This window comes from Lactuca serriola, chromosome 6 (assembly GCF_051521515.1).
Source record: "Lactuca serriola cultivar US96UC23 chromosome 6, Lser_US96UC23_V15, whole genome shotgun sequence".
Classification (NCBI taxonomy): Eukaryota; Viridiplantae; Streptophyta; class Magnoliopsida; order Asterales; family Asteraceae; genus Lactuca; species Lactuca serriola.
The window spans coordinates 60,254,056-60,268,450 of record NC_136413.1 but is presented as its reverse complement, the minus strand read 5'-3'; the positions used below and the strand labels follow the sequence as shown (position 1 = coordinate 60,268,450).

General features: G+C 40.3%; 2 protein-coding genes across 2 annotated transcripts; one reads left to right on the top strand and one right to left on the bottom strand.

Moving 5' to 3' along the window:
* Positions 1-596: 596 nt before the first annotated feature.
* LOC145059815 (uncharacterized) lies at positions 597-1,780 on the bottom strand. The gene is made up of 2 exons (XM_079007596.1): positions 1,772-1,780; positions 597-1,472 (listed from the first exon to the last, which is right to left on the bottom strand). Exons 1-2 carry the CDS (start codon positions 1,778-1,780, stop codon positions 597-599), a joined length of 885 nt encoding a protein of 294 aa, XP_078863722.1.
* A 1,367-nt stretch (positions 1,781-3,147) lies between these two features.
* On the top strand, positions 3,148-4,252 carry LOC145060549 (C2H2 and C2HC zinc fingers superfamily protein). The gene has a single exon (XM_079008196.1). It carries the CDS (start codon positions 3,174-3,176, stop codon positions 4,167-4,169), a length of 996 nt encoding a protein of 331 aa, XP_078864322.1. The 5' UTR covers positions 3,148-3,173; the 3' UTR covers positions 4,170-4,252.
* The last annotated feature ends 10,143 nt before the right edge of the window (positions 4,253-14,395 follow it).

Below are 14,395 nucleotides of genomic sequence, written 5' to 3'. Positions count from 1 at the left end.
CAGGAATTGATGGCAGGTGTTGCCGAATTTTTTTTTCGGGTGAAACATAATATAAATCCAAAAATTAATTCATTACGTCTACTAAAAAAACCATCATGCTTTTTTGCTACAGCCACAACCACTAATTGAAGTTGGTGTGCAAAGCAATGTACATAAAAGGCTATGTCATTCTCTTGTAATATCAAAGCTTTCAAACCATTGAATTCCCCTCGCATATTGCTAGCCCCATCGTAACCTTGTCCTCTTATCTATTAAAAAATCAATATATATATATATATATATATATATATATATATATATATATATATATATATATATATATGATATAACACATAAATCTAATTAAATTAAATTGAAATAAAAAAAGTAAATAATAAATTACCTGACTAAAACTCAACTTATTACTTGTAAAGGACTTCATTTATGGCATTTTTTAGTGTCAACGTGGCTGTGTCCTTCAAGTGAACAAGTCCAATAAATCTTTCATTCACAAAGCCAAGACTATCGACATATCGCAAAACAATAGCCATTTGCTCCTTTTTTGAGATATCACTAGATTCATCAACTAATAAAGCAAATACATCTTGCCCAATCTTTTAGCGAATACTCAAAAGTACTTCTTGTGCAAAACATTGCACAAGTTCCTTTTGAATTTTTGGGCAAATAAGTTGATTATTTTTAGGAGCATTTTCTAAAGTATTGTTGAAAATATCTTCACTAGTCTCTCGCATGGCTTTTAGCACTTCAATGTAAAGCCCTCTATTTTCCGAGTTAACCGACTCGTCATGACCACGAAACGGTAAACCGGTTTTCAATAAAAGTCTAACAACAATAATAGAAACATGTAATCTAGCTTTATATTTATGGTCCTCCGCTTCGGTTTGCCTCCTCAAGAGTACATCAATAGCTTGTTTTTCTCTCAATAGAAAATCACATTTTTCTCTTGCTTTGTTGTGAAAACTATCAATACTACCCTCATGAGTCCGAAATGCATTTTTTTTATTCCAAGTATCAAAACCTTGGGAAACAAATGCATCTCTCCCTCCTTTTTGTCCCATGAGGTCTCCACACACATAACAATATAAACAATATGCTCTATTCATTTTCACACTATATTCCAACCAATCAAAATCTTTAAACCATGAAGGAACGAAGCTTCTTAATCTATCACCTATTTTCTTTTTTGGAAACTTATGTGACATTATTTGACATGGCCCTTGAAGCAAATAAGCTCTTCTTACATCATCTCTTACATTTGATTTATAACTTGTAATCTTTGGCCTATCTGTCGGGTCTTTTGGAAGATCTTTCAAATCAACAGTTTCATTAGATTCATTAGAGCATGGTGTTTGTGGAATTGCATCAGAAACAGAAGGAATTGATTGATTGGTGATTGGTGTTTGGGAAGATCCTTCACCACTTTCATTAGGATTAGGTCTTGGTCTTTTTCCAAGAAAACCACCAAGGGTAATCTACAATTCAACATTAAGCTAAATAACTACTAATTTCACCAAATCATCCAATATCTTCAATAAAAGCATACCAAATTGGTCAATAACATCAATAAGTGAATAACATCAATAGAAACATAACAATTTTAACAATTCCAATAAGACTGAGACTTGAGACATAGCATTATAGCAATTTTATTTCACCAAATCAAGCAATAAGTCAATATAATCCATAGAAACATAGCAATTTCAACAATTCAAGATAAAAACATAGCAATTTCGATTTCAAACTAAACAAATTAGCAAAAATTTCAACTTACTTGCTTCATTCTTAGGTTAGGGTTTGGAGATTACTTGGAGTCTTGGAGTCAAATCGAACAATGGGTTAATGAGATTTGATTTTTGCTCAAGGAATGGAAGAAAGATTGCAGCGAGACAGGCCAGCGATTCGATTTTTTTTTCTTTTCTGCCGATGTCGATCAGTCGAATAGTCAATCGAAGCCTTTAGCCTTCACAGAAGCAGAGAAGCTTCGTATTTTCCCTCTGATGTCGACAATTTTTTTTTGGAATATGTTCCTTCATTTTTTCTTTAATCCGGTTAATGAAATGTCCAAGTGGACCAAGTCCAAACTCCCAATTGGACTATCTTACAAATGTCATTGGGCTTATTTTTAGGCTTATTTGTTTTTTAAGGCTAAGTTAATAATGTTTTTGGGCTACTAATTAAAAGTTTAAGTTATAAACTAAATAATTAATTATAACTTTAGGTTGTAAATATATTTTTGGCATTCCTTGATCCAATAGAGTGACAAAAAAATTATGTAGTTGTCAATTTTTTTTACGTAGTTGCCGGTTTTTTTTACGTAGTGGCACGATAAGTAAAAAAAAAATTTCGAAAAAATTACCACTGCGTACACGGAAACTAGGTGTTGCCGGTGCACACAAGATAGAGAGTGTGTTTCACTAATGGCTTAGACCCCCTTAGGACCGCCCTGTGTTTGGCCCCTTTAGCCATTTAGCTAACTTTAACCTATTTAGTTTTTCTATTTATATTGTTTTTTTCTTTACTTTCAATGTTTCATTGTAATTGACTAATTGTACTCTTCTATTTTTAATAATGAAACTAACAGTATTTCGTTAGTTTAGAACGATAGGCACAATGTTGTCAAACACGTGAGCCGGACAAACTTCTACCCTTTTATAAAGCGGGTCATAAAAGAATTGGTCCTGTCTACAGTTGAAAGTGAAACCGCTAGTGACGTGAACGTTGAGATTTAGCCACACTGGATGGAACGTCAACATAATAAATTAATAATTAATCAACAGTAAGATGTACATTTTGACATTAGGTTTGATGTAAAGATTACCGTATTCAGCATATCCAGTCATCCTGCTACTATAACTTTTCAGAAACTAGCTAGATAACTAAACTGATCATGCATGAATCATTATTTTTTGGAAATTATAATAAAATTACATAACTACATATGCCTATGGGATTAGTTTACAACGACTTTGATTAAAAATAAGTTGAAAATGAATATTATGATTTGTGACGCTGTGGTTGCTGGGGTTATGTGAGGAAGGTCGTAATTGGTGATGGGTTTAACTCTACTCATAAGTTGACTTAATCGTTTTCCATTAATTTTAATAATTTAGAAAATTGACACTTAACGGATAAATACCTCCTTTTATACTTCCACCAAAAACAACCTTTTGCAAATGGCGGCCCACCCGAATTATTGTTTCTCAAACACGTTTGAGGATGTTCTTGCATCCTCTCTACAATCACCAACAAACGATTCCATCGTCTTCAACCTCTCGATCCTCAGAGACAAAGCCCAGCAGGTTCAAACCATCGCCGACATGTTCTTCGCCCAAACACAAACTCAATCCATGACTTCTTCCAACTCATCAACCTCCGTTAACATGGAGAACCTCGCCGGTTTGCTACAAGAAATCATCGTGATCGCGTCTAACGTCATGTTCGCTTGCCAAAACATTGGTAGTACTCCTGTTACCAACCAGATTGACAACACCCATGAGTTTGATCACCAGTTTGACCAACCAAACGACGTGTTTAAGTGGTCCGGTGGAGGAGTAGAGAAAAGTTTCGGTATCGTTAACTTTAACACGAGAAACGAGGACAATCTTTTAGAAAAGCGGAAAGAGTTGCAGGTTCAAAGAGATAGACACAGTGGAACTGGGTACGACATCATAGAAATGGATGCAGCCGATTTGTTAGCGAAATATACACACTATTGTCAAGTGTGTGGTAAAGGATTCAAACGAGATGCGAATTTACGCATGCACATGAGGGCGCATGGAGACGAATATAAGTCTACTGCGGCTTTATCGAACCCCCTAAATGGTGGCACAACAGTGAAACCAGCAAGAAAGTATTCGTGTCCGCAAGAAGGGTGTAGATGGAATCGTAAGCATGAGAAGTTTCAGCCACTGAAGTCGATGGTTTGCATGAAGAATCACTATAAAAGGAGCCATTGTCCGAAGATGTATTCGTGTAAGAGGTGTCAACAGAAGCAGTTCTCTGTGCTTTCGGATTTAAGGACTCATGAGAAGCACTGTGGGGATGTGAAATGGCGGTGTTCTTGTGGGACGACGTTTTCAAGAAAAGATAAGCTCATGGGTCATGTTGGTTTGTTCATAGGACATACACCTGCAGATGTTGATACAAGTTCTTCGAACAAGATTCAATGAAGTTAGCAATGGTGGTTTGTTTTTCGAATATGTATTACAAAGTTACTTAATCATCAAAATTGAATATTAGTTACAAATCATAACATTTGAACACTTTTCATAGTTCGATGGTCAATGGTATAAGAACATAATTTATAACAAAATAAAATAAAAAGATAATTATCCTTCTAAATCATTTTTATGTTTTTATTTGTCATCTAAATATCATGTATACGTCAAGTAAGATCTAACCTGGAATAGTTGGTAGTTGATAGTAATATTTGAACACTTTTAATAAATTTATCGGTTAATCATATAGTATATAAGAAAGTTATTTAAATATAAACAAAAACAAACAAATAGATAACTACTTTCCTAATCCATTTTCCAAAACAATTAATTAGTCTATAGAATTTAGGGCATGACCCTTGCTAATTAATTATCTTGTAAAAATTTTGAACGGCAATAATCTTGCAAATCACTTGCAAAAGGCCAAAATCACTCTTCCGCTTGCAAATACAAAAGTGAATTATTTAATTTTATGTTATTTTATTACATAATTATATTGTTATATTATTAATATATTGTTATAGTTATTATATTTTTATTAAATTATTGTTACAATCCATATAATGTATCTTAACTAGATTCAAAAAGTCTTATGAATTACATTTATTTATAGTTCATAAAAATGACCATAGAAGGTATTAGTTTGGGGGATTTGCTAAAACAACCATCATTTCCAAAATAACCATCATGAATTTAAACAAATATATAATATGTATCTTTTTCGTTTTCGTTTTTACATCGACTATTTTTTTTAAAACTTTTGTATAAAATCGTCATTTTAAAATGTTTATGTACATCAATTTTTTAATCAAATGGTTTATTTTATGTCCTTATGCCTTCATAACTTTTATACATCTTATTTGTGATGTTTTTTTTAGTTTTTCTAAGATTTCAATAAAAGTGAAAGATTTTTTTTTGAAACTTCAGATTTGTTAATTAAGCAATATTTTGACATGCTCTTGAAATCTTGAGTAGTTTTTTTCTCAAATTTGAAATTTATTCTTTTGCCAGGAAAATTACCATTACGACATGTTTGATACAGAATTAAAAAAAAATGGAATTGAATTGATTTTATTTCTATTGTTTGTTTAACATTAAAAAGAGAGAATGGAAAACAAAACTGAATTCATTTTCCCCAAAAAGAAAATTAAGGAACATATAGAATTTGAAAAAGTGGTGGACAACTGAAAAAAAAAATGATTTCTCACTTGTTTCTCTGAATTCTCCTCTCACTTTCCCGTCTCTCCCTTTTGGAGTCCTGGAAAATCAACTTTCTTCTTTATCGATTTTGGTTTCCTCTCCGATTGACTTCAGCCACCTTCCCAGTATGCATCTCTCTCTCTCTCTCTCTCTCTCTCTCTCTCTCTCTCTCTCTCTCTCTCTCTCTCTCTCTCTCTCTCTCTCTCTCTCTCTCTCTCTCTCGTTAAGGGCTTAGCGAGCCCCCTAGCGAGAGCTAGGGGGACTGTTCCTTTTCCTTTTGAGCCAATATATTATTGTTGTTTATGGAACATATTTTTTGTACGGTCATAAGTCTCTGGAAAATCAAATTTTTACCATGCTCGTAATTCCCAAAATTTAAAAGACCTCCGCTTAATTTCTAATTTAATCTATAGGTGCTATCGTTCTCTAAACTAAAATTTTGTGCACCTTTTTTGATTCTCATAAACCCCTAATTTCTCGAACTTTTTCTCCCCCTCTACCACCAAAGAGTCTGTGGAATTAGCCTAGTGGTGGAAACCTTACGATGTGTTCCCAAGTTTTAATAAAGAAAAAAATGGGAAAGAAAAAAAGATAAAAGAAGTAGAAAGAAGATTGTATTTTTGTGTTTCCGAATTTGAATTCAATAAAGGGAAATAAACATTCGTGTTCTCGAGATGAAAGGAAAAGAAAAAAATCAAGTCTTATTTTCAAGATCCACTTCATTTCTCTTAAAGTCATTTCAATTTGGAAAGAAAAGCATCATTGTGGCATTATCTTCTTAAGCACATTAAGAAGAAACGCATTACCCAACTCCAAAAGGATGGAGTGTTGGAATCAATGATAGTAAACTGGTAAATTTGGATGAGCCAGCTAACTTATAAGGAAGCAATGGCAGGCCCTGAGGCTACAAAGTGGAATGAGTTAATGGACAGCGAAATAATGTCCATCCATGACAACCAAGTTTGGAATTTTGTTGACCGTGTACCTAGTCGAAAGAGAGTTGGATGCAAGTGGATCTTCAAGAACAAGACAAACATAAATGGAAAGGTACATATTTTCAAGGAACGACTGGTTGTGAAGGGCTTTACTCAAACCTAAGGGATTGAATATGATGAGACCTTCTTACCAATGGCTAAGAGTAAATCTATTAGGGTTATGCTTGCCATTGCTGCATTTCATGATTATGAAATATAGCAACTGGACGTCAAAACCACTTTCATTAATGGGAAGTTAGCTGAGGATGTTTACATGAGTCAGCCATAGGGTTTTATAGATGCCAAGTTCCCTAATAGAGTATGTAAGCTTGAGAAATCCGTTTATGGATTAAAACAAGAATCTCGCAATTGGAATCTTTGCTTCCATGAAAAAGTCAAAGAGTTTGGTTTTTCTAGAAGTGAAGATGAGTCTTGCATATATGTCAAAGCCATTGGGAGTATAGTAACCTTGTTAGTATTATATGTTGATGTCATACTAATCATAGGAAAAGACATTCCAACTCTACAAGAGGTTAAGTCTTGCCTTGGAGAGTCTTTCGCTATGAAGGATATATGTGAGGTTGCCTATATTTTAGGGATAAGGATTTTGAGGGATAGAAAGAAAAGACTACTTGGACTTAGTCAAAGTACCTATTTGGTAAAATGTTTAAGTATGGAAAATTCCAAGAAGGGAGAACTACCTATCCTGAGCAATACCAAATTAAGTAAGACTTATTGTCCGAGTACTGATGTTGAGATAGTGGAAATGAGTCGAGCCCCTTATGCTTTGACAGTTGGAGAGATCATGTATGCAATGACATGTACTCTCCCATATGTATCGTTTACCTTGAGCATGGTTAGTCGGCATCAGCGAAATCCGAGTAACGCTCATTGGATAGCGGTTAAAATATTCTCAAGTATTTGCGTAGGAAATAGGAATGGGTCCTAGTGCTTGGTGGCACTAATACATTGAAATTAAAGTGCTACAATGATATTAGCTTTCAAACATATAGGGACAACTTCATTCTCAATATGGTTTGGTGTTCTTATAGAACGGAGGAGCGGTTACTTGGAAGAGTTCCAAGCAAGACATGGTGGTTGATTCCACTTGTGAATAAGAGTACATAGCTGCAAGTGAAGGATCAAAGGAAGCAGCTTGGTTCAGGAACTTCATTGGAGATCTCGGAGTCGTTCCATCCATTTAGGAGCCTATAGAACTGTTCAACGATAATGAAGGGGGTGTTACTTTAATAAAGGAAACATGATATCCTGGAAGTCCAGGCATATCGAAAAAAGTGAAACATCCCAAAAATCACAACTAAAATTTTCTTTTAAAAACATTACTAAAACCATATTCATAAAAACCGTATCATAAATCATAACATAATTTCGTAGCAATAATTCGAAATACAAACTTATTATCAGAGTAAAACATCTCAGGCTAGTTGTCTATGGTGTGTGCACTGCAATCTTCCCGAGCTCCACCTTTGAAAACTGAGTACCTGAAACCAAAAACTGAAACTGTAAGTACGAAGCTTAGTGAGCTCCCCCAAACTACCACATACCATACAAGAACATATAAAGCACATACTGGGCCTTGCCTACTGCATCGGACCGAGGTCCGGACTAACTGGGGCCTTGCCCCCTGCATCGGACCGAAGTCCAGAAACTGTCTGGGACCTTGTCCCCTGCATCGGATCGAAGTCCGGACTAACTGGGGCCTTGCCCCCTGCATCGGACCGAAGTCCGGAAACTGACTGGGACCTTGTCCCCTGCATCAGACCGTAGTCCGGACTATCTGGGGCCTTGCCCCCTGCATCGGACCGAAGTCCGGAAACTGATTGGGACCTTGTCCCCTGCATCGGACCGAAGTCCGGACTATCTGGGGCCTTGCCCCCTGCATCGGACCAAAGTCCGGACTATCTGGGGCCTTGCCCTGTGCATCGGACCGAAGTCCGGAAACTGACTGAACATAGCATGGCATAACATATCAACTAGCATGAACACATATACTGCATACTGCATCGGGCCGTAGCCCGGAACACATAACACATAACACATAATCCTATCTGAACCACGAAGGCATCAAACATACTAACTACTGCATCGGACAGAAGTCCGGATACTACTGCTAACTGAACGGGCCGGCATTGTGGCCTTAGACCCGTTCCTACTGGAAGGAAACTCACCTGAACTGCTGAATCCTGCTGGTAACCCTTGGACTGCTAACCAACCACCGTCTGAAACGCTGCTCCTCTACTCTCCGAGCTACCAATAACAAAGAGACACTTAGCCTGATAGTCCTCTAAAAGTCAACTAACTCAACTCCGATCAAAGTCAACGTCCTGGCCAAAGTCAACCTTCCATGTTGACCCTACTCGTCGAGTCGGCCTACTGACTCGCCGAGTTCACTGATTCCAAGTTCTGTCCTGTCCAACTCACTGAGTCATCCCTTGACTCACCGATTCTCGACTCAACCATAAAATATTGGGACTTTTCGACAAGACTCGCCGAGTCCAAGAACAGACTCGTCGAGTCTAAGGCTATCTTCAACCTACTCGCCGAGTTGTTCATCCAACTCGTCGAGTTCCAGCTCATCTTCAAGCAACTCGTCGAGTCTACCTATGAGACTCGCCGAGTACCACCGGTCTGAATCCATACATAAGCATTCCAGGCCATGCAATTGATCCAAAACATAGATCTAGCCTCCTACAACCCATCCATCACGTAAAGTGGCAAACTTTACGTGAATCCAAAGAGATCTAGGCCTTAAACACTTTAGAGCTAGGGTTTGGGACATGATGGATTCACTAAGCACTCAAACACAGGGACTTTAATGCACTCAAGATCTTCTCCATTCCAGATCTGAGGTAGCAACCTCAGATCTAACCTCCAAACTCCAAAACAAACCAATATAAGCTCCCTATAAACGCCAAAAATGATGAATCCATATGAGAAACAGCCCAAGAACGAGATATTACCTCAAAAGAACGCCCCAACTGCAATGAAACTCGAACCCAAGCAAAACCCCTTGCTCCAAGCCTCCAAACTCCCAAGATTCCTTCAACAATTACCCTTCAAGCTCCTAAATGCATTTTGATCCACTCACACACGAATGCTAAGGGTTTCTGGACTTGAGGATGAGTAAAGAGGCTAGGGGGATGGATGTTAAGTTCTTTATATAGGGCTCAACCCCGAGAATTAGGGTTTTCTCCACTCAGCACTTGCTCGCCGAGTCCATCTTTGGAATCGCCGAGTAGGCCACTTGACACGCGACCAAAGTCGCGACCCTACTCGCCGAGTCCATCCATGGACTCGCCGAGTCACCCTTCAAAATTTACACTTTAGCTCTTCAACTCAACTCTTGATATTTCGCGATGTTACAATTCTCCCCCACTTAAATTAGGGTTCGTCCTCGAAGCCTACGACAACTCATCTCCAAAAATACTCCCACAACACACCACCTGGCCTTAATCGGACCAGTTCCCTCAAGGCATACCCATCGAAACTCGAACTCACTTTCTCTTTCCTCTCGGTGTCCTGACCACCGTCTCAAACCGCGCACCGGCTTTACCCTCTGATAACCACACACAACAACTGAGTACCACTCATGATGCAACACTGCTCCAAATCACAACCATTACTCGACCCATATGAGCTATAAATAACTATACACCACCCGATTTCCGATCTGAGTCCAACTCTATCCATTCCATGCTGACAGAAAGACACACTCTTCAGAGAAACTCCCATGAGTTCTCTTCTTGCAATCGCATGCACATGCTGAACTAGCTCTAGCACCCTCGGGTTAGGAAAATCCATCACACTGACGACCCTCAAAACATCACTCAGGATGAACCACTACTACACAATTCCTTCACCGAAACAAGCTGGGAATCCCAAAACTCCATACCTGCATACTTGCACTGCTATAGACTGAAAATTCTACTATTCCACATCTGGCTTTCGGATGAACTGAGACCACCCAGGTCCAATTAATAAGGCTGAACTCGCAGTCCGACACAGAATTAATACTGCTCAAAAATACCACAAACATCTGAACACTGAACTGCCTGGAACACTAAACTGCCTGAAGCACTGAACTGCTTGAAACACTGAACTGCCTGAAACACTGGACTGCCTGCAATACTGAACTACCTGAAACACTGAACTGCCTGACACACTGAACTGCCTGAAACACTGAACTGTTTGGAACGAAACCTTTCTTTAGAACTAGCTTCCACTAATCATCATGTTACTGTGGTCCTAACGACCTCCCGATCCAACCGACCGGTTCCAATCATCAACAAATACAAGACTATAATAATGGCTCCCAGGCTAATGGTAACCCTTAACATGCATGAATCCCAATGGTTCACTGCTTCCCTGATCTCATGACTGTGTTGACGATCCATCTGTCGCATGGCTAGCTCAACCATGACTAAACTCTAGAAAATTCGAAATCTAACCCATGGACTTATATATGCTCGCTGCTGCACACAAACTGGTGGGTACTACTGCTTTCCCCTTTTTTGCGTCCAGATAACGCGCTCATGCTGTCTATTAACCTGGCGAATGCTACGGTCACACCCGTAGACCTACAACTCCCTAATACTGTCTGGATGCTAGTGAACGCTACGTCTGCCTCCGCAGGCTTACATCACTCTACTACTATCTGACTGCTAGTGAACGCTACGGCTACCCCCGTAGACTTACAACACTACTACTACTATCTGACTGCTAGTGTACGCTACAGCTACCCCCGCAGACTTACAACACTACTACTACTATCTGACTGCGAGTGTATGCTACGGCTACCCCCGCAGACTTACAACACTACTACTAATATCTGACTGCTAGTGTACGCTACGGCTACCCCCGCAGACTTACAACACTACTACTACTATTCGACTGCTTACGAATCACTATTCCGGGGACTTCCTGACTATCCCTAGATCTGCTAGCAATTCCTCATCCTGACTTCTCAACATCAGTCCTCAATCATCAGATGCTACATCAACCTCGACATCTTATATCCTTGATTAAATTAACGTCCGTTGAGGAATTCTTCGACTTGATCCCCAAACCAACCGTCTACTAATCCATAACATGAAACTAACATTGGGGAAGTTTCCAAACTTCCAACTCCTGAATCCACACAACCCTATATGCTGTCTCTACCCCCGACTACTAATACGGAACATCTCGTGCTAACCTTTTTCAAGATCCTTCGCCCGACTCAATAGAGTCCTATCGGCGGTCCTCCAACCTGGATTCCCAATAAGCTACTAACCATATCGATTACATGAACTAACTGTTGGGAAGATCCCCAAACTCCCAATTCTGAACTCCTTGATCCACCCATTGCTATGCTACTATCCATTCTTTTCAAAGATTGTGCACTCATTCCGGGTCAGCGTGCTCTTGCCCTCACATACTCAGAGAATTCTCCCCCACTTCGATCCTGCTCACACCTCGCTGCTCAATGAATAGAAATCCCAATCCTTGCTACCATTCCATAATTAATCTGCTGAGGAATCCCACGATTACCATAGCTAGGGATCTAACCATTCCATTTCTAATACTTATACGGCTTCGAACTAGCGAGACATATCGAGTCCCTCCAAGGCATGCTACAATACTGCACCCTAAGTAACTTTCTTCGATAAAACCCAACGCTTATCTAATAACCAAATATCCAAGGTATGCAGATGGCATATAACTCGATCACAATCAAACCGCTCAAAAAATGAAATGCTCAATCGATAATGATGCAGAACCGTAACAATATAATCATGCACAAAATAAGAGAACTGAAACGGAAGTCGCATACCTGCATCGTCCGGTGCTGCTCGCGTCTCTAGAGTAGCCATCTGGAAAGCCCTGCCTCCCGCTGCAGGCGCCTCAACACGGACCTGACGGTCGCCCGTGATCCTCAAGGTTGCAGGGGCAGGTGCCATCACCTGTCCTGCAGAAAACAAACTCGGGCACTAGGCCTCCTTGTGGCCCCGCTGATTGTAGTGTAAACATATCAAATCTGATCCCTGAGTGACGGTGACAGTACAATCCCTGCTAAAATGACCAGACCGACCGCACCTGAAGCAACCAGACTCACCACCACTACCACTCCTACACGCGCCCCCGTGCGCCCTGCCGCACTTTCCGCACCGACTGCGGTCCTGAAAATCCCTCGATCTCGAATCCGATCCTTTGGGCCTTTTGCCCGAACTTGCGACTACCTGAACCTCATCCGGCTTCCTCTTCCGGATCTGCTCCAAATCAATTTCCCTCTCCCTGGCCCGAGAAATCATATCTTCCAGCGTCTTACAGCCGAACCTGCTCACGAACTCCCTGATGTCATCCCTCAGCATCTCATGATATCGTGCCTTCTTCATCTCCTCATCCACGACATACTGCGGAACAAGACGGGCTCTCTCCCTGAACTTGGCGGTGATCTCCGCCACAGTCTCAGTAGTCTGCGTCAAATCCTGAAACTCCCGGGCCAACTGCTGCACCTCAATAATCGGCAAAAACTCCACCCTTAACCTAGCTGAGAAGTCACTCCAAGTCATCGCATCCAACGCGGTGTCACCACCCAAAGCATGACCAATCTCTTCCCACCAATCCCTCGCTCTGTCTTTCAGAAGACAAGAAGCGAGTCTGACCTTGTCCTCCTCAGGACACCGGCTCATACGAAATGCGTTGGCAACATCAGCCAACCATCTGCTGCAAGCGATGGGGTCCCTAGCCCCATGATAATCTGGTGCCCCGCAAGCCCTGAACTCCAGAAACGTCAAGGTACGCGCTCCTAACAAAGCCATCATCTCAGTACAGAAGGCTCCCAACCTCTCATCCAAAATCTCCAATATACCCTCCTTGACCGTGCCAAAGATCACAGGAGTCTGAGCTAGAATACTGCGCGTAACCTCAGCTGATATCAACTGTCTCATCCGCTCCTCAAGCTGCTCGGTCCCTAAACCTGAGCCTGATCCCACTCCGGCGCCTGATCCGCCCGCTGGTCCCTCTTGCGATGTCACCATACCGAAATACTCACTTCCAGGTTCCCGGTCTTGTCTCGGCCTTTCCCGAATCGAGTACGGATCCTCTGCTTTCAGTAGTACGGGCCCATACTACCTTCCACATCTATCCGTACTTTCCTCAAGAACTGCTTTGACTCCACCGGGTCCCTTTTCTACTACTACTGCTACTCTTATCCTAGGCTTGCCCTAGGGAAACCTCTGACTCCACTCAGACCAGCCCTCAGTTACTGAAGGTCTCATTGTGATGCCAATCAGCCATCACCTGGATACCATCACATGTGACGAGGCTCAGATAATCCTTCAAGTAAAGGACTCGTTCCTACAACGGTTAGACTTAAACAAGAGCTGCGAAATAGGACCAAATCCAACACTCTGGTATTATTCAACCCTGATCACATGTGACGTGTCGTATCCACCTAATAGCTAACTCCCATCACTCAGAATCCCACAATGCACAAAGCAAGCAGCATTCGGACAAGGGAAAAATCTAACCATAACATACTCAAGCAATCATATCCACATAGCAAGAATCTGAACTAGCATGCAACACAACTCATAAACTCAAGCATAACCTAATCAGGCTATCCTACTGCTGACTATTCAGCACTATCATGCAGATCAAAAGCACATATAACAGGCACATAAGGCATCCTTCCTAGATCCTTAGTCCTAATCTAGCATGCTGTACTATTAACTGATAATCAAATCATAAAATTGTATGGGTATTTTGGGGTACTTACTTGAGCTCGGCTGATTGCATGCACCACACCCTTTTCTCTTTTTAAAGTTCTTTTCTTTCTAAAATTTCTTTTTGCTTTTTCAAAAACTCTTTCTTTCCTAAAAATTTCTTTCGAAAATGTCTTTCTTTTGAAAACCTTTTACCATTTCCTTAGTTTGAGTTCAGACACACTCGAAGTGTATCCGAATCCCTCAAACCAAGGCTCTGATACCAACTTGAAACATC